The sequence below is a fragment of the Cervus elaphus genome, chromosome 14, assembly GCF_910594005.1.
Source record: "Cervus elaphus chromosome 14, mCerEla1.1, whole genome shotgun sequence".
Classification (NCBI taxonomy): domain Eukaryota; kingdom Metazoa; phylum Chordata; class Mammalia; order Artiodactyla; family Cervidae; genus Cervus; species Cervus elaphus.
In genome coordinates this window covers 49,165,411-49,185,769 of record NC_057828.1, presented here as the reverse complement: position 1 = coordinate 49,185,769, position 20,359 = coordinate 49,165,411, and the positions used below count along the sequence as shown (strand labels likewise).

Sequence of the window (20,359 nt, the reverse complement as noted above, 5' to 3'; positions counted from 1 at the left end):
AAACAAGTAAAAGGAAAGAAGGATGAGAGGGAGGAAGGAGGAATGGAAGAAGAAAGGTGGGTGGAGGGACAGAAAGATGAATGGATGGATGGATAAAGGGGAAGGAGGAAGGACCAAGGGATGGAAAGAGGGAGGGTGGGTGGGAAGGCTGGGGTGTGGGGGGATAGATGAGTAGAGGGTGGATGACTGAATGGGTGGATGGTGGATGTGGTTAAGAGACAATTCCTTCTCCTGTGCCCCTCTGCCATGCAAATGCCCTGGGGTGACTCACATTATGGGTCCCTAATAGAAGTGGACCCACTGAGACAGGACCCCCCTCTCCTAAACACAGAGAGGAGGGTGGTTGAGTAAACACAGGGGACCTGCCTGGCCTGACTGAGGCCTGAGGATGCCCCTCCCTGCTGCCCAAAGGGGGCTCTGCACTCCACATCCATGTGATGCCCACAGGAACCCTACAAACAGGAAGTCTTACTTCTCTTCTTCTTGCGCCTCCTCTTGCTCTTCTTCCCCAGAGCAGCAGAGCACTCGGAGCGCACGGAGGAGCTGTGGATGCTGGCGCTGTCGAAGTCCGACTCCTCTCGCTCATCCTCCTCGCTCTGCAGGGGCAGGGGAGGGCCCTATGAGCCCAGAGCTGGCCCAAGGGGCTCGTTTCAAGGCTTCTCAGGCCTGGGCAGAGGGTAAGGTATGGCAGGGTACCATGGATGCTCCGGATACAGGGTGCTGTCTGCAGTTCATCTCATCTTACCACCCAGCTAAAACACCCCCTAGCCCACTGGTCCAGGCTGATGGCCTGCCACCCTCCCCAAGCCCTGCTCTCCAACCCTCATAACTCTCCCAGGCCCTGCCCTCCACCCTGCCAAACTCCTACACACCCCTCAAGGGGAAGCCCTAGGGAGCCTCCCCCAAGGAGCCTTCCCAGATCTCTCCCTGATGAGACCTGTTGCACAGCCTGTGTGCCAGGTCCAGCCTATTCCATTTGTATGTCATTGGCTCTCTCCCAGTACATGCACCCAAAACCTTCCAGACTGTGAGCAGCTCCAGAGCAGGGTGCACCGAAGTGGAGCAGAGGGCCGAGCACCTTAGTCTTGGCTCAAAAGCTAAGCTGAGTGGAGACACCTGCGGCTCTATACTCCCCTCCACAGCAGCTACACTTGAGACCTGTTACTTGCCTCTCCCAAAGGACAAAGAGATGGCTTCCATCCCTGCCCCTTTGCAGGGCTGAGCAGGTGAGGGAAAGAGGTAACCTATGGGAGCAGGAGGGAGGCATGAATGCCCCCATCCTGGAGAAAGAGGGCTCAAAGGCTCAGATACGGACTTAGGGTCATTCTGAACTGAGTGCCAGAGCTGCCCTTGAAGGGCTGGAGCCCTGCCTGCCCCCACCTGCAGGCCTCCTTCCTGGGCCCACTCTCCTAGCAGACCTGGGCATCCAGGCCCCACCAGGACTCTCCCGCCTGCTGCCCAGATAAAGAGGCAGCTGGGGCCAAGGGAGCTGGGACTGAGCCTCCAGCTCAGCAGGGTGGGCAGGAGAAAGAGCTAGAGGCATGGACCACCCAGAGGCCACACTCCAGGGACCCTTGGAAGGATCCAGGCTGACCTCCTCACCAGTCAGGTGGGGATACAGACCCAGCAGGCAGGCATGTAGCACAGGAAGAGAGAGTGGGGAAGGGGAACAGGACCTGCCCCCTGCCTGGTACAGGAGAATGAACTGACAGCCTGCTTTTCAGTCATCCAATCTTTGCGTGGTGTGCACTCCACACACACTCAGGCTCACACTCGCACTCACCGAGGACCCCTTCTTCCTCTTGCTGCCGACCCCTCCGAAGCGGAACTTGAGCCCAGTCACCTTTCTCCCTTTGCCCTTTTTCTTTGCATCCTTGGAGCCTTTGATCTTCTTCCTCACTCCAGGCCCTGAAAAGCAACACGGCTCGCTCACTTACCACCATGCTTTCACTCAGCCTCACGGGAACCCGGTAAGGAAAGGATCGTTTCTGCTGTCACCCCTTTTCCAACCAAAAAACTGAGGCTCAGAGAGGTGAAATCTTTGCTTAAAGCTGCACAGCAAATAGCAGGGGAGGCCAGAGCATAACCCTGGTCCAGTCCTGGTCCTAGCCACTGCACTGCCATCTTGGAAACAGCCTTGTTTCATCCCTCTCCCCAAAAGGAGCTGTCCCCAGTAAAGCCACAGACCCCCAGGGCCAGCAGGGCCACCAAGGGCACACCCACCTACCTGCAGTCCATACCTGGGCCCTGGAGGGGTGGGCTAGAGCAAGAAGCCCTTCCCCCAGCAGCCAGCCTCCAGGTTGCCCACTGTACCCCTACACTGGCACCACTCAAGACCTCCCCCACCTCTGTGGCCAGTAGAGGTGAGGCTGTGTTTTTATGGGGCTGGCCACAGGATAATTATCCACCTGGGGAGTAATGACCCGCCCCCAGCAGCCTTTCCCACCAGGCTGAGCAGAGAAGGTGGGGGCCTGGAGGCAGATGGCCTCGCCCTCCTCTATCCACATTCACACAGAGAGATGGGGCTGGCAGCCCAGCTGTAACCTCAGTGGCGCCACGGAAAATCTATTTCAATTTTTCAGGCTCTGAATAGGCAGCTCAGGGAATCGATAACTCAGCAGCTGGAGCCCAAGAGGAAATGAGAAAGAAGGCTGGCTGGGCGGCAGGCGAGGGAGTTGAGCGGGAGCAGATGCTGAAGACTGCATCACTTGCCCACCAGGGTCCCTGCAGGACCTAGCAAAGGAATGCATCGTCCCAGAGACCAGAGCTGCTTGGGGCAGAAACAAGAGGTCCCCACAGTCTCCTCCACCCTCCATCAAAACCCAGGTCATAGCACCAGGAAGGTGAGCTGCAGGTGAGCCCACCATTCAGAGTCTGAGGGACATCAACGGCCCTACCCCCAAGGGGGCCAGAAACCCTCCACTCAGGGCAGAGAAGCCCCTCCCAGAGAACTTCAAGTCGCAGACAGCCTCTTCTGTCCCCAGCCAGACACCACCGTGGAGTCCGATTTTGTATCTAGACCTCCTTCCAGGTCTCCCTGGGAGGCCGGCACTGACCATGCCCATGCCCACCTAGGCCAGGCCCTCAGAAGAGGGGATCAATAGGTCATTTTAGGACCCCTTTCCCTGGGAATGGTGCAGCCTCAAACACAAGAGCCCCCCAACTCCCAGCAGCCTGGGCCACCACAGTCCCTTCCTCCATGACCGGGAAAACTCCCAAAACTCTGAGCCCACTGTCCCCTCCACTTGTCCACCAGCCCCAGAAGGGAGGCAGGACAGATGCTACCACATAGGTGAGAAAGGGCGTGTGGATCCAAGGTCAATCAAGGCACTGGGTCCTGGGTAAAGACCTGCCCAGCTGTCCCAGCCACCCCAAGCTATAGGGTCTGGGGGGGCCTCAGACAGCAGAACTGGGTGCCACCCACCCGCAGCCATACCCTTGCCCTCTTTGGTCTTGGCCTTGCGGATGGGCACAGGCTGGGGCGCCTGCTGGGGGCTGATGGCCAGCGGAGGTGCGATGGTGACCGTCTCCACGGCCGCGGCCACTGCCGCTGCAGCTGCTGCCGCCGAGCTGCCCTTGAAGGGGTTGTTGGCGCTGAACTCCCGCCACTTGGCACCCAGGACGGTCATCATCTTTGACATGGGGATCTTCGGGTTCTTCTTGGCGATGAGCGGTCTGCAGGGGGGTGGGGGAAGGCAGAGGGTGAGGGCAGCCCCATGGAGGGGACGAGACCCCCATGTGACCCCCCAAGGCCCACCCATCTCCTCCCACATTTGGAATATGTGGCAAACTGGGAAAAGTGGGACGAATGGAGGGCCAAAGAAGAGGACCAAGCCAGAGACAGCTGTCCACCCTCAACACCCCTGATTTCCTATTTATAGGGCTGGTCACCTTCTAATTGGGTTTCCAGACCCGATAAGACTGAAGACCCAGAGGCAGGGGCCTCCAGCAGGACCCTGGGAGTCCAGTTCCATTTCTTCTAGAGCTGAGAGTGGCCACAGGGGTTTAAGACCTCGGGACTGACTGGGGCCATCATTCCTGGGGGCAGGACCAGCAAGGGAGGGCAGGACCATCTGTGGAAGTGGAAGGTCCTGTCCCTTCTGCCAGCTCTGCCCAGAGTCAATGTCAGCCTGACACTCCCCCCACCCCAGGAACCCAGGGCCCTGTCCCTCTGGCTCCCCACTGGGTTCCCGCCCATGGTGGCCCCAAGGCCCACCTGAGGAACTGGCTGAAGGCCTTGTAGTTGGTCAGCGTGTGGTAGTCGGCCTCGGAGAACAGGTAGTCCACGTCGTCCAGGCCCCACTCAGCCATGAGCTGCCCCGAGGACTTGGGCTCCTGCAGACACAGGGGCCAGAGATGGAATCAAAGGTGGGGGTCCTTCTAACCTGCACCGCCATCCCTGGGGCCCCACCCAGGAGGCCTGGGGAAAGCCGGGGTGATCATGTCTGCAACTTGCAACTTAACAAGAGCAGTTCACACCCCAAACTGAAAATATCCTAGAGCACCCCAGGCCGCCAGTCCCTTGGGCAGTGGGAATGGCTCAGATGCCAGCTTACAAGGGGGTGCGGGACCATGTGTCTGGGTTTAATGTGGGGGGAAGCCATGTGCATGCCCAGGGCAGGAATAAGTACAGGACTCACTCTCTCTGCCCCAGGCTATCACCTTGGGGTAATACAGTCACACTTGGACCTCGTGAAAGGACAGGCTGCTGCTGGGTTCTGGGGCCAGGAAGGTGTGCCCTGGCCAGGGTGGGGCATGGGGCAGTGGCCCAGCTCGGGGCAGAGCCCAGAGAGGGGCCCTCAGCAACTGTTTCACTTTGGGAGCAGGGGCACAGGGAGGTGTGTGAGTTCCTAAGGGCACAGAGGTGGCCAGCCCGGGCATCACGTCACCAAGCAGACCCAGGCTAGCTAGGAAGGGGGATGGCGGGTAGTGCTGACTATGAGATTAGAACCTGCCAGACAGACTCAAGTACCAATCCAGGTTCTGCCACACACTGTCAGTGAGAGGTGAACAAGCTAACATCACCTCTGTGCCTCAGTTTCCCCATCTGTAAAGCGGGGATAAAGCACCTACTTCATGGAAGGGAAGGAGTTAGCAGAGGTCCTTGGAACAGCACCCTCACTCTGATTCCCCACTTGTTCCAGATAGCCCAGCCCCGACCACCGGTCCATTCCACCAATCAGCACACACCACTCCCAGGCTGCATCTTTGGTCCAGGTGGGCATGTGACTTACCCAGTCCAGGCAGGGGCAGCCCTAGGTCTCCTATAAGTGAGACAAGCCAGCTTCCCCTCCTGCTGGACGGGCCAGTGGGAGTCCAGGAAGCCCTGAGCTGCTGCTACACTTGTTCTCAGCCATGAGCATGCCTGGCCTGAACCCAGAGCTGACCCCACAAAGGCAAAGAAACAGGGCCCTAGATCACACCATCGGGTCCCCTGAACTGGAGTCCCCTTACCTCGCAGGTCTTGGGGCTGCTGATCTAACAAACCCCTTTGACTCCCTAAGTCCCTCAGGGTTGGGCTGTCTGCTCCAGCAAGAGAAGGCCATCTGGGCAGGACACACAGGCTCCCTCAGCCCCAAGGGACCCGCTTCCTGGCCTCCAAATCTCTGTGATGGTTCAGAGGCCCTCCCATGTGGGACCTCCTCCCTGGGCCGACCTGCCCCTGACACAGTCATTCCTGGAGGCACATCAGGCCTCTGCTCCCACCAGGAAGCAGAGCAACAAGTGGGCAAGCAATGGCATCGCTCCAGGATCACCCTGAATCGCTCCCGTAAGTTCATCTTCCAAAGCTGTCAGCCTTTCGGCTGCTATCAGTCACAGATGACTCACAACACACCAGCCAGCTAATGAGCTCCCCCTGGGTGTCAGGGCACCGCGGGCACTTCCCAACTTCAGTGCCTGACAGTCACCACCTCTGCCTCACCCATCAGCCTCTGTACTAATATTTACGGAGTGCTAATCCTTCAGATCCACAGCCACCCCAAACAGAACCTCGGGGAAAGATGGATGGAAGCAGGAGACTCCCAGGTGTGGTGCTGTCATCTACCCCTGCCCACCTTACCCTCAGCCCTTCCCCTTCTCCACGGAGTGGCCTTGAGATTTCCGGAGCCTTGGCTCAGTCACATTGCTCCCCACATTCATGTTCATGAGGAAGAGGCTTCTGCCCCTGGGGAGAGCTATAGGCCCATCGCTACAGCTGCCCTGGCTCACGCTCCCTGGGACACTCTCCTAGACACCCACGCGGGCAGAATTTCAGAACACGTGCTAAGTAAATCCCCCTTCTACAGTAAGCAGAGCTGTCCAGCTGCTGCAGCTTTTTTCCTTTCTTTCTTTCTCTTTTTAAGTTTTTAGTTGTACCATGTTCAGTCCCTGCATCAGGAATATCCCCTGGAGAAGGGCATGGCGATCCAGTCCAGTATTCTTGAGTGGAGAATTGTATAGACAGAGGAGCCCGGTGTCCTATGGTCCATAGGGTCGCAAAGAGTTGGACACGACTGAGCATGCACACATGCAATGTATGGGATCTTAGTTCCCAAACTAGGGATTGAGCCCATACACCCTGCACTGGAAGTGCAGAGTCTTAACCACTGGACCGCCAGGGAAGTCCCACAGCTGCTGCTTCTTGACAAAAGCTCCGTTTGTTCTATTTTCCCAAACTATTCTAAATGAGAGGCTCCTGACACGAAACTTGAGTTCAGACCATCACTCCCCTTGGAAACAGCTCTGCACTAGGCCAGGCAAGACAATGGGCATCAGCAAAAGGCTGCCTGATTTCCTCCCCCAACTCCTAACGGTCATCCCATTGTTGTTTCTGATGTGTCTCGAAGACTTGTGGATGCAGTATTTCTCACAAACTCGTGTCCACTTCTCCACGTGTGCACATGGATACACTCACACCCCCAGACCCATCTGTCTCTACACCCACTGGTGGGAAAGGAGGCTCTTCAGGCAGGGGCTCTGGGGTCAGAAGGCAGAGAGCTGGCAGCAGGGCCTCAGCCCCCCTCCTGAGAACCCTCCACCCCCAGCCAGGCCTCAGTGTTACCTTGAGGCACCCATCTTCATTGTCATCCTCCTCATCGTCTTTCTTTTTCCGCTTAGCTTTTTTCTCCTTCTTGTCCTTGAGTTTTTTCTTCTTCTTTTTATTCGGGGAGTAGTCACTACCTTCACTCTCTGACTTCTCTTCCAGATCCTCTTCATTTTCTGACAGCTCGTCATTGCTCCCCTGGAAGAGAAAGGGGGTTGGTGAGGACAACAAGGGCCCCCAGTCTGAGGCAGCAGCACTGCCCTGCAAGTGGCCTCCTGGAAGAGTCAGTCGGCCCATGCTTTCTGGATAGTCTCAGCCACCAGATCACCAAAGCTCCGATCACCTGGAACCAGCATGGGGCAAGGGTCTCGTCCCCGATGTGACAAACGGTGCCATGCAGGTAAGTCAAGTCATCGTGTGATGCCAGGCTTCACCCTTACAATACACAAGCACAGGGCAGCTGTTTGGACAGCCCCAGAGTGAGGTCCAGGCTCTGCCTCAGGTTTCTATGGACTCAGATTGTAACACAAGTGTCAGGGATGACCCTTGGACACACAGAGGATGTGATGCCCAAAGCCAAAAAACAAAATGCAGGCTAGGCTGGAGAGGAGCCCCTGGCTTCTGCCCCGGACCCCACCTCCGCACCTCTCTGCTTATCTTTGCATCCTATGGAGTTGTTTGTGTCAAGTGAAACTGTGGTTAATATACAGCGCACGTGCTCAGTGCTCGGTCACTTAGGTTGTATCCAACTCTTTGCAACCCTGCGGATTGTAGCCCACCAGGCTCCTTTGTCCATGGGATTCTCCAGGCAAGAATACCAGACTGGTTTGCCATGCCCTTCTCCAGGGGATCTTCCCAACCGGGGGATCGATCCTACGTCTTCTGTGTCTCCTGCACTGCAGGTGGATTCTTTACCCACTGAGCCACCAGGGAAGTCATGCCAGTCTTATCTGCGTGTGGGCTCTCCAGAAGCTGCTAAGGAACAAGCCCACCTTCCCCACGGCCCTCATCCTGGCTGCTTCATCTCAACATGAGACAAGGTAATTTAGGCAGCTCTTAAGCTTGGCTTCCTTGATTTAGTTTCCTGTCTGTACAGGCAGAAAATGGCCCATTTATATGGAGATAAGGGTGTTTACAGACAGAGCATCCCCTATTAGAAAGTCACTGTCCCTCTGAGAAAGCTGTGTATTTGGGGTTTTGAAGATGCAAGTAGGCTGAGGGGGCCCCTCCCAGGCAGGGTCTGCAGGAGAGGCCGGGCACAGATGCTCCAAGGAAGATGATGTTTGGCATCGTCATGCTGGTGGTTTACTCTCTCTTCAAGGTGAGCAAAGAGAGGCACAGAAGAGATGAAGAGAGAACTAGGGAGATGAAGGATGTGAGAAGAGGAATGAGGGAGGGAAGAAAAAGAGGAGATGGAGAGGGAGGAGGAAGGAGGGGAGGAGGGAGAGGAGGGCAGGTGGGGGAGGGAAGGAGCAGATGGAAGAGTAGCCAAGCAGATGGAGGGCAGTAAGGACAGTGGGTCTGTCTGTCCAGGCCAACTGCTGCCCTGTCCAGCCACGCTTACAGTCTGAGAGTCTCTTTCCAGGAGGGAGGTTCTCCCTGAGGTACATCTGGGAAAGGACCCACCGATGGGGTCCCTGCACTTCCTGACTCTTCTGCTTGCTCAGCTCACTCTCTGCCTAGGCCGGCTCCCTGCTTCCAAACCATTTATGCTCATTAAGCTGCTGAGTCAGTGTGCTGGCTGGTGGCTGGCAGGCAGCAGGGCCTGGGCCTTTCCGGAACCCAAGTGTTTCTCTGAATACTGACTCAGTTGGCCACACTGGGCCCCAGGGGCAGTGCACCGGTCCTGGCGACTGCCAGAGCCTGCCCAGGATAGGACAGCCTCACACGCAATCCTGTTCCCAGGGCTCATAGCCACAGCTCCCTGCTCTGCCTCTGTCCTCTGGGGAAGCAGAGGTCACACAGTGATGTCCATTTCCTCTGAGGGTGTAGAGTTCGGCCAGCTTGGAAAGAGCACCCTTCGGAAGACCTGAGAGACAGGGCCTACATCCCAACAAAGGTAAGGATGGGAGGAGGCAGCCACCACCAGCTTCAGCACCGCGGACAGAGGCTGTGGGGCCCGCCAAGGGAGGGGCTTGGGGCTGGCTCTCACCTGCCTGCAGACCAGACCAGGGATGAGACAGGAGGACCCACGGCAGGTCCTGGGACTCCCTTGGGAGGCTGCAGGACAGAGGCTGTCTCTGAGCTATGAAACCCTTGCTAACCAGGGAACTGGGCAAGTCACTGCAACACCCTGATCTCAGTCTCCTCATCTGTAAAATGGGGATGTCTTAAATGGCAGTGAGAGGAACAAAGGAGGTCCTGTGAGAGAAGGCTTTAAACATTTTGAAACAGGGGAGACTCAAGTACCCACGATGCCCCCAATTCTGCTTGGAAGTCGAAGATGCGACCAGGACCACAAGCTGGAGGACCCAACCAGCCTCATCTCCCTCATTTCTGCAAACCCAGACTGGATTAAAGTCAAGTGCATGGACAGTGCCTGCAGCGGGACGACAATTACAGTGCAGCTGGGGCTTCCCTGGTGGCTCAGCGGTAAAGAATTCGTCTGCCAACGCAGGAGACACAGGAGACAGGCATTTGATCCCTGGGTCAGGAAGAGGCAACCCTTCCTTCAACTCTTCCTCCAACTCTTCAACGGGAGGAGGAAATGGCAGCCCACTCCTGTATTTTTGCTTGGAGAATCCCCATGGACAGAGGAGCCTGGTGCACTACAGTCCATGGGGTCACAGAGAGTCAGACATGACTGAGCACGCGTGCACGCACACACACGTGCGCACACACAGGCAACAAGAAGGGGCTGTTGTGGCTGCGCCTGTGGGGTTTTTCCCTGGGCATCTGCTGGGAGCCGGCACTACCACATCCCAAGTGCAGGAGCAGTGAGCGGTGGCTGGCGCAGTTCTGAAGGCAGGGCCCAGAGGGAGATAGAGGGAGGAAGAGGGGCAGGGAAGGCCCCTCCGGCAGACACTCTGTCTGTATGTGCACAGTGCAGGAGGAGCAGGCCTGGCAGAGGGCCCCAAGCTGGGCACTGCCAGGAGGATTGGTCCAGCAGCCACTTTGGGTCTAAGTGGGGGAGCAGGAGAGCAAAGTTCCTTCTAGAGGAATGAGCTGGAGTGACACCGGGCACGTCAGTGGCCCCAATCACCCACTAGGGTGACAACGATGGCAGCCTCCCATTTCACAGAATGGGGAGACCCTCCTCACCCCATCTACCTGCATCAAGGAAAGCCAGTCAGAAAGAAGAGGTGGTTCCCCAATTCTCCAACTCCCCACCCATTCCCTAATCTCCTCTGTGCCCTTCCTTCTCCCCCCACCAAAATGAGGCTCAGCTTGCCTGGTCCACCCCTATCTGTACCCCAATCTCACCCAAGCCCTCTTGCTCACACAGCCAGGGGCAGGGGGGTTGGTGGCCGGTAGGACAGGTCTTTGGGGATGAGTTTCCCACTGGTATAATAATTCTGTACCCACAGCACCTCTCTGCATCCATCGAGACCAGGGCCTCCTCTCTCCTGTGTTTTGTTTTTCCAAAATCTTCCCTTGCAGACAAAGGGGCAAAAGGAAGGGCAGCACATGGTTCTGAAAACAACTGGAAGAGGGGGCACCCATCAGCAGGACCCGGAGGGATGCAGAGCAGCCAGTGGCCAGAAGGGCAGGAAGGACCAAAAACTAGGAGTAGACCAGCCATACGGCATCTTGAAACTTTCGGGGGTGGTGCGGGCCAAGCCACATTCACAAGGTAGGTAAAGGCACAGGACAAAAATGCCCTAAAAAAATCCCTAAAGCAACCTCAGCCCCAAGCCACACCTGGGCTCTGAACATCAGGACTCATCAGGCTGTGACCTTGACGTTGTCCTCTGGGCTGCAGCTGCCCCGGGTGTGACTCCAGGGGACGCCCCTGATGGTCAAAGAACCCAAGTGAACTTGGAGTCCCAACAGAATCCATGTGCAAAACTGCCTTAGATGCTACTCCCAGGCTGGGCATGTGAGGACTTGGGGGTAGGCAGAAGGGGGTCTCTGCCCTGAGCCTTGGGCCCACGAAAGGCACAGTAAGCCACCAGTGCAGGCCCTGGGGATCCCTAGCGGGCAGCCAGTGTCCACCCTCCCCCCCTCCCCGCAGCTCTGCAGATGTCTCTCCATCCAGGCCTTCCATCTCCCTCTCCCTTCCTTCTATGCCTGAGCTTGGCACACACCACATCTCTTAAAAAGGAGGCATTTCAACTCAAAAGGAGGGACTCGGAGAGTTGGTCATTCTCAAATTGGGGTCCTTCAAGATTGAGAGGGAAAAAGAAAGAATGAAATATGAGCCTTCCCATTCACGAGTGTTATAAACAGTTATAATTTAGCACTGAATAATTGGTTGCTATGGTAACCGCTGCAGTACAGGTTGAAATCATCTCTCCCTCCTGCGCTGGGTCTGACAAGGAGCTTCATCTACATATGCTCAGGTTCCGGCCGAAGCCCGGTTATTTTATGTAAATCAGAATTCACGACTCGCTGCCTGTCCCCCGACCCAGCCCCTCCCCCCAGAAGCCTGCTGCTTCATGGGTTCCACCACCTGGGGGGCCCTCTGCTCCCTCCACCCATGGTCTTGGGTTGGGGCCACCTGGATGGAGATGAAAAGGAGCAAAGGGGTGACATCCCCCTCACCCACATCATGAGAACTCGGGTCTGCAGGCGGGTGGAGGAGCAGGCAGTGAGCACACAGTGGCCGAAATCCCTCTCTCCCGCAGTAGCGTGTTTAGACCTTGGAAATCTGACAGCTGCCAAGCCAGGCTCTCAGCAGTGCGGTGGTGGGGGGTCGGGGGGCAGCCATGGTCCGAAAGCCACATTGGGGGCCTTCCTGGCACTGCCCAGGCTCCTGCAGCCCTCCAGTCTCCCCTGGCCTCCATTCCCTCTGAGATCTGGAATTGCATCTCAGTGGAGAGAGGAAGGAGAGAGAGTGAGGAAGTGAGAGGAGGGAGAGAGGAAAGGATGGGGGAGAGGGCAGGAAGACGATGAGGTGGGCAGGGAAGAAATGCAGAGGGGTGAAGAGGAGGGCAAGGGAAGCCAGGGAAGAGGTAGCAAGAGATGGGTCCCTCACAGAGGCCAAGTTCCAGCCATGGCAGTGAGAGCTGGGCTCAGAGACAAAAACAAAACCCTGTGTCCAGGTAGGGCTGGAGAAAGGAGACGAGAGACCTGGGTGAGCAGGGTAATCCCAGCGTGCGGATGGCAGGCACCAGCCCTCCTGTCCTCAGAAGCCACCAGCCCCTCTCCCCTGGCCACACGCCCCTCAACCAGCCCCCGCCTCACTGCCGCCAAGACTCTGCCCACATCCTGCCTCTTTCCTGACCAGGGCCTCGGGGAGGGGCCTGCTGTACCCAGTATCCAGGAAGGCCAGAGAAAGCTCACCCCCACCTGGAGCCAGGAAGGGAGGCCACAGGCCCCTGGTGCTCCCCTCATGGGCCTCCATCACCATTTGGGAGCCGGGCAGAGACCCAGCCTGAGGCCTGAGACCAAGGGCCAGATGGAACAGCCCACGCTGGCCCAGCCTCCCTCCCTGTCCCAGGAAAGAAGCTGAAAGAGAGAAACCGCTGAGGACGCGGGGAAGGAGGTGCCTGTGCTCAGCCCCAGGACCCAGAATCCCCTTCCACCCGCGTCCAGGGAGCCCCGGGTCTGGGGGGTGAGCCCAGTGGCCGCAGCAGGTCCAGATTTCACAGCTTCGACCAGGAAGTCGACCCCTGCATCTCAGGGCCCCACCAGCCCCACACCATCTATTCTCTACTCCCAACAAGGACAGACCTGCAGGCCAGGGTGGGGAGAGGAGCTGCAGCAGGTCCCCCCATTGCAGGGGGCCCGGTCCATTGCATCTCCCTAATGGGAGCCTCCAGGCAGGGGTCCCCCTCTTCCTCTCTCCTGCCTCCACTTCCCCTCTTGGATAATGGGGACAGGATGCTTCAGCTCACAAACGTTCCCACACACAGCCCTGGGTTTAGGGGTGGGGTGTCCTGGGAGGGGACAGACCTGCTGATCAGGGAGCCCAGGATGCCAGGAGTGGGCGGTGAGGACAAAGCTGAGGTGCAAAAGTGATGCAGAGCAGAGTGTCGGACAGGGATGGTGCTGGGCCCGGCGGAGACTCAGGCCCCTCCAGGGGCAGAAAGGGCAGTCTAATGCACCCGAGGAGACGAACAGCCTGGCAAGGCCTCAGAGGGCAGGGAGAGGCTCAGGGACAGCCGAGGTCAGGAGCCTGGACAGGGCAGCTGTCCTATGGGGACCTCCCAGAAGCAAGGACAGCAGCACAGCGGGCAGTCTCGAGAGGAAGGCTGACCCCTAGCTCCAGGAGCAGCACAGACAGGACACACCTGTGAGGTCCCAGCTGGAGGAGGCGGGGCTGACCCCTCCCTGCCTCAGTCCCCAGGCTCCTGACAGGCCAGCCCCGGCTGACCACCATGAGAACCCGGGGGCACGGTCCAGGGCAGGGCCCGCCCTCCAGACACTTGTAAGGTAACACTCTGGATGTCCCCAAGGCTACTGGCCTTTCCCGTGGCACCGGTCATATGAAGGCTCCCCTCTCCCGGCCCACATCTGACTAGCCCCCGAACAAGGGGCTGGGGGCAAAGTGATCACCACCCCCTTACCGCAGACACAGAAGTGAGGCTCAGACAGGTGCAAGCAATGGTCTGGGGAGATCTGGGGAAGAATCCAACCCACCATGGCCTGCCCGGCATCACAGGCCTTTTGTCTTCAGGGGTCTCCTCCTCCCCACCCACTGCAGCATCTTCAAGGACCTTCCATATTGAAGTCATAACACTCCCCCCCCCACCACTGCCCCCACACAAAGCCTTGCAAGGGACAAGCCAGAGGCCCATGGTGGCCTTTGAAGCACATCAGAGAGTTCCAGCAGGCTCCACATACAAGCACATTGCTACTCTACCCCCAGGGTCACCAAGCCCATTAACACCTCCCCCACAGCCTCCCCTGCGAGGCTGGACCAGGAAGGTTTCCTCCGGACAGAGGAGGCGAGAAAGCCAGAGAACTGACAGCGCTTCCCCTCCAAAAATCCCACATGCCAGGGAAGGACCAGGCTAGGGGGACAGGCTGCTGGACATCCCTGGGGCCAGATCTCAGCCATGTCGCTGTGACCCTGGGCAAGTTCATCTCTTGAGCCTCCTCTGTAAAGCAGGGTGAACACCACCCCCTCCCCATAAGGCTACCTGGAGGATGGGGTAACTCCAAGGAGAGGTGGCAGCTCCCACGTAGTGGGAGACAGGAGTCCCCACATTGCCCTAGGATCATCCCCTCTGAGTGCGAGGGGCTTTAAGCTGCAAGTCAGCCCCAGGTTGCCCCTCTGCCAGGAGGTGATGATCATCTGACCCCGATTCCCAACATCGATGCTGAGGATAAAGTGATTCCGTGTGGAGTGTTCTGGAAATGTGCACTCAAATTACTCGTAAGAGACCCATCCCATACTCAGGTCTCCTTATTCTTCTCCCACTTTGATCATGTTCCTCAGGACCCCAAGTCACAACAGGTTGGATGCAGCAAACCCGAGGGACAGACGCCTGCCAGCGATGGCAGAAGGTGCTGCCCAGGGCACCGAGGAAGTGGACGCGGAGGCAGGGGACACAGGTGCAAGCGGGAATAAAGGCCCTTCCGTGAAGAGGTGCAAGCGCCGGGGACCCCGTATTGTCATGGCCCAGGTCAGCCACCAAGGGGAAAAGAATAAACACCCCAGAACACCCTGATTAAGAAGACAGCACACCTGGGAACTCCCTGGCGGGCCAGTGGTTAGGACGCTGCACTTTCACTGCTGAGGGCCTGGGTTCGATCCCTGGTCGGGGAACTAAAGTTGATGGGACACAACGTGAGACCCATCTAGGGCAGGTATCGGTGGGCACTGCGCATGGCAGATGCCAGTTTTGGTGTTCTCACACAAGCTCAGATCTCAGGACACACCCTCTGTCGCTGTAAGGTTCTGGGAGCCCAGGTCTTTCTCCACAGGCCCAGGAGGAGCAGCCAAGGCCCCCACGGCCCCGGCCCTGCTCACCTCTTTCTTCTTCCTCTTCCCTTTGGACCTGTTCTCCTTGAGCTTCTTGGGCTTTTTCTTCTTGGGGAGGCTCACAGGCTCCTCCGGGAAAAAGTCATCAAAGACTTCAAGGCCACCATCTTCTTCTTCTGAAGGAATAAGAAGGGGGAGGGAGTTAACTCTGCTTCTTCCTTTAGGGAGAGCCACTCCCCAACCCAGGAACAGAGTGAGAGGCAGGGCCATTGGACAGCAAGCTCCTCTGCCATCCAACTGTCCCAGGCCTACCCACCCCTCCCTGTACCCACTTAAAGCCCACCCCTTCTCCCTCCACCTAGTTCCCCTGCCCCAACCCCTGAGAGTCATCCCCCAGACCCGCTGAGTGGAACCCAGCCCCTCGGGCCATGTCACACCATTCCACTTCTCTGGGCCTTTCCTCCTGTCATCTGTGAAATGGGACAATAACCATCTTCCTCACTACAACAGTGCTCCAGAAACTGGAACAAAAACAACTAACTTTGTTGACTAACAAGACGAGCTTTGTTGACCCAGCTCCCCGAGAAGAAAGCAGCTCCACAGAGTCAGAAAGCCATCTCCAGCTGGCCCAGGGAGGGTCAGGGCCTACCTCCCCTCCAGAGGCCCACAGTGGGGCCAGGAGACAGCTCATGCGTGCAGGTGACATCACCCTAGGTGATGCCAGGTGGGCCGTGGGGCAAGTGCCTGGGAGTTTGGAGGAGAGACCAGCAGGGCGGAGGCCAGGACCCCCCTTAATGGGGACTGCCCCGCCACCTGGCCTAGTCCCCACCTGCATCCACACAGGCCCATCCCCATCACGTGGACCGAGACCGGCACAGCAGGTGCCAAACACACTCCACTGGGTGCTCCGGACAGTGTGTTAGTCGACAGAGAGAGGTGTGTTTTCTAGAAACCGCCTGCCTTTCCTGAATTCCTTGCACTTTCATGCAGCCAAAAGGCCAGGTGAGCAGACAAATATGTCACGTGGGCATCTCTGTGCTTCTCACCACCCCCCAAAGGGAGCCTGTGGCTGGTGTCTAACTCCCACCCAGAATGTCAGGGGGATAAAGGGTATGAGCCCTGAGTTCTGTGGGGCTGGGGTGAAGGTGGGGAATGGGAGGGTCCTCTTGGGGGCAAAAGGCAGCAAGACGACACAGGAAGAACAAACACCCAGAGACATCCCTGCTGGTGCAGTGGATAAGACTTTGAGCTCCCAATGCGGGAGGCCCAGGTTCAACCCCTAGTCAGAGAACTGGATCCCACACATCACAATTAGGAGTTCACATGCCTCAATTAAAGATCCCACGTGCTAAGTCACTTCAGTTGTGTCCAAAATCTTTGCGACCCCATGAACTGTAGCCCACCAGGCTCCTCTGTCCATGGGGTTCTCTAGGAAAGAATACTGGAGTGGGTTGCCATGCCCTTTTCCAGGGGATCTTCCTGACCCAGGGATCAAACCCTCATCTCTTATGTCCCCCGCACTGGCAGGTGAGTTCTTTATCACTAGCGCCACCTGGGAAGCCCAGAGATTCCCCCATGCTGCAGCAAAGATCCAAGATCCCACGTACTGCAATTATGATACAGCGCAGCCAAATAAATAATTTTTTTAAGTATATAAAATGCCATTAAAAAAAAAAAAAAAAACACCTAGAGGAGAGCTACATCTGCCCTTCCAGGATGAAGAAAGATTCCAGAATGAACCAATCGAACCTCCAAAGGGTCCACCAAAGGAGCTTCAAGAAAGCCAGTCCCCCACACCAGCAGCTTGTCCCCCTCATGGCCCATGTGCACAGGGCGGGGGCACAGAGAAGCACCGGGGGGTGGGGGACAGGATGGGGAGTCTCACTTAGCCTCAGGCTGGTCTCTGAGAGGGACCCCACTGTGAGACTGACACCCTGGGAGACCCTGAGGAAGGCAAGACGTGCCAGGGCCACCCAGGGGACTTTCCTCTGGGAAATGGACCGAGTGTCCTCGATGAATCAAGTTTAAATAACACCCCCCCCCTCAGGATGCCTTTTAGAGCAAAATATCCTGGCTGCTGAATGTGTCAGACCCACAGATGTTTGGACACACATCTGCACCCTGGACACCCCCAACATCCTCCCCCCCATCCTCCACAGGGGTCTACTCTAGGGCCTGGGACCTTCCCAGGGGGCACTGGTGGTAAAGAAGACAATGCAGGAGACATAACAGATGTGGGATCGATCTCTGGGTTCGGGAAGATCCCCTGGAGGAGGGCATGGCAACCCACTCCAATATTCTTGCCTGGAGAATCCCATGGACAGAGGAGCCTGGCGGCTACAGTCCAGAGAATCACAAAGAGTCAGGCATGACCGAAGCGACTTAGCACACAGTCAGGGGCCTGAGACCCCTGTTCCCCACAGTCACCAGTGGGGAGGGGGAAGGTGCCCCTGGTCACACTCTGAATACAGCTAGAGGGCGCTGGTGACCCTGGCGGCCCAGTGAATGCCCCCCCACCCCTATGCCCTGGAGAGCCATCTCCCACACATTCCACTCCCTACCTGGGGAAAGTAAGGGCTGCACCACCGACTGGGCACCCCTCTGCACCAGGGTCTCCTCCAGGGTAGCCAAGGGCCTGTGGCCTGACCCCCCCCCCTCCATCTTGCACAGCAGAGGTTGGTCCACTGGAGCAGGCGGCAGGGCACACCCGAGTCCCAGCCCCTCCCCATCCTTCCAGGTGGATGACAGACGTGGAGAGAGCCAACTCCAGGCAGGTGAGGGAGCTGTCACGGAGGAAGGAATGACCTGAGGGTGGGCTGAATGCTGGCCATCCCCGGGAGGCTCACTCAGTGGTCCTGACCAGCAGAGGGGGGCAGTGCCGAGGACCCTGTGGAGGGCACAGCTGCTGTGGCTGGCACAAGGGCCAGGCAGTGAGGGTGGGCCCAAAGCTGGGATTCACGTGGGCAGGCTTTGAGGGGAGCCGGGCAGAGGAGGCAGGAACCAACCCCATCCTGTCCCCTGGACCCTGACGTGGGAGGGGTAAAGATTCTCGTGCCAGTTGGAAAGGTGCAGGGGCACCCCCAGAGCCATCCAGGAGTGGAGGGCTCTGGGGAACAACGACATGGTTGGTGGGGAGCCAGGCTGGGAATCCGATGCCCGTCCACGCCTGCCCACTCCCCCACCCACCTCACCTCCCCTGGAGCTGCAAAGAGACCGCCTGGGCAGAGCCGCCCCCACACCCTGGCAATGCCCAGCACAGTTATGTAACAGGCTCAGCTGATGCAATCGGGAGGGGGCCTCTCCCTCCTCCCCCTCCTCCAGCCTCCTCCCCACATGCCCCGTCCCCTCAGCAGGGCAGTTCCCCAGACTGGGGAGGCCAGCCCAGCACACAGTCACAGACTGACCGGCTGGCGGGCACAGACAAGGGGATGTGCAGGTGGCTGCAGGAGATTCGAGAAGAAAGCTGGGATCACCCATGGGCGGTGCCCCATTCTGCCTGGGAACGGGGTAGGGGCATCTCAAGCCTTAAGCACAGCTCCGGCCTCAGAGGATAAGGCCTCAGGCCCTCGGCCCCTGGACAGACCTCTCCCTCCATTCCCAGGAGACCTCACAGCCCAGGGCCATCTGCCTGGTTAAATTCCTCCTCTGGGAAGGTTCCAGACTGGCACACGATGAACAGGACCCCACGCTGCCCACCCGCACTGTCTTCTCCCAGACGGCTTCTGGTAGCCCTGAGGACCCCCAGGGCTGACTTTCTGTGACAGTGCTCCCACAAACCCCCATAATTCCCGCCCAGCCCTGCCCCCTCCTCTGTCTTCTGAGCTTCTTCCAGAACCAGACCTGAGGAGTCATATCCAAGCAACCCTTCCTGGTGCCCCTCCCAGAGACCGGGCATCCACCCCCTCCCCAGGGCATCCAGCCAGTAGTAACGTGGGAGCCCGCGCTCCCTGGGGTGAGGCCACCAAAGAGAAGCAGCCTCAGGACTCCTCATCCTGCCGGCTCCCAGCCCCGCCTGGCTCCCAGCTCTGCCTGGCTGCCCCACAGCCCTTCCAGGCTGCCTGGCAGTGTCCTCCCGCACCAACCAGGGCCCCAGGCTCCATCGATCCCAGACAGGCTGTAATTAGGACCCATTTGCCCTGTTCTGTTTCCCAGGCCAGGGGAGGGGGCAGGGGAGGCTGCTTCAGAAACAAGACAGAGGGACATGTGGGGGACCGTGAACACAGGTACCTTCTGTGGCTTTTCCCCGAGTTTATGCCCAGCCCCTCACCAACTCCCTGCACACACTGGCTTAGGGGGATGGACCCGTCCCAGAGAAACACCTTACAACAGTGGATCTACCTACCGCCTGCACCAGGCTCGAAGCAGGTAGCGTATGTTTGTTTATAGGACTTCATCTACTCCACACAGCAACCCGGGGAGACAGTAATATTACCCTCATTTGCAGATGAGGAAACAGGCTCCAAGGATCTCATCACTTCCCACTTCTCAGTCTCACAGCTGACAGGCGGCAGAGCCAGGATAGAACTCTGGCCGGTGGTCCCCACACCTGCCCCTCCCTCCAGGTGTAGGACCCCCCCCCCCCCACAGAACTTAGCCTTTCCTTGCACCTACTTAACAAGCATTTAAACAGCACTGCCTCTGTGTCATGCTTGGATGTGCCCTGGGGACGCTGAGGTGACTCAGGCTGGCCCCTGCTCTGGAAGGTCATCAGGGCTCCCTTTGGGTGGGCATGGTCTAAGCTAGTCCACCCCAAGTCCCCAAGCTCTGCCCACCCCCTGCCCCTGTCCTCTGGGGAGGGGCAGCAGCAGAGCCCAGAGGGGCCTGGGTAAGAGTGCAGCCCCCCAGGCAACTTAGCAAACACAAGGTGATCAGAGCAGAAGAAAAACATGATTTTGAAAGGAAGAGTTAGGTCATCTGATTCCGGGCAGCTGATGGATCTAGGGAGGCGGAGCCAGGAGCGAGATCAAGAGCTCCATCACAGAGGTCCAAAAGAGTGAGCAAATGTCAGTGATGGGGACCCAGCCCAGCGTCCACCCTCTCCTCCAGGGCCTGGGGAGAGGGGCTCCTTCCATTCCCCCAGACAGGAGACAAGACCACCTGGTGGCCAGGAGGAGGGACAGGGGAGCACAGGCTTCAAACCCCCGCCCTTGCCTGGTGGGTGGCCCCCAGCCCCTTCTCCCCTGAGCTCACATCTTCATCCTTATAATGGGCCGAGTCCTGGGAATTCCCTGGTGGTCAGGTGGTTAGGATTCCACACTTCCACTGCCAAAGGCATGTGTGATCCCTAGTTGGGCAACTAAGAT

The 20,359-nt window shown here is 58.1% G+C and overlaps 1 protein-coding gene across 2 annotated transcripts in view; it reads right to left on the bottom strand.

Moving 5' to 3' along the window:
• CHD5 (chromodomain helicase DNA binding protein 5) overlaps window positions 1-20,359 on the bottom strand; it is a 68,298-nt gene that overhangs the window by 42,576 nt on the left and 5,363 nt on the right. For both annotated transcript variants that reach the window (XM_043923289.1, XM_043923290.1), the window contains exons 2-7: window positions 15,105-15,232; window positions 7,043-7,222; window positions 4,217-4,335; window positions 3,437-3,675; window positions 1,784-1,908; window positions 473-596 (exon numbers count right to left, since the gene is read on the bottom strand). In XM_043923289.1, coding sequence (XP_043779224.1) covers window positions 473-596; window positions 1,784-1,908; window positions 3,437-3,675; window positions 4,217-4,335; window positions 7,043-7,222; window positions 15,105-15,232 — 915 coding nt within the window. The remainder of the gene's footprint in view (window positions 1-472; window positions 597-1,783; window positions 1,909-3,436; window positions 3,676-4,216; window positions 4,336-7,042; window positions 7,223-15,104; window positions 15,233-20,359) is intronic.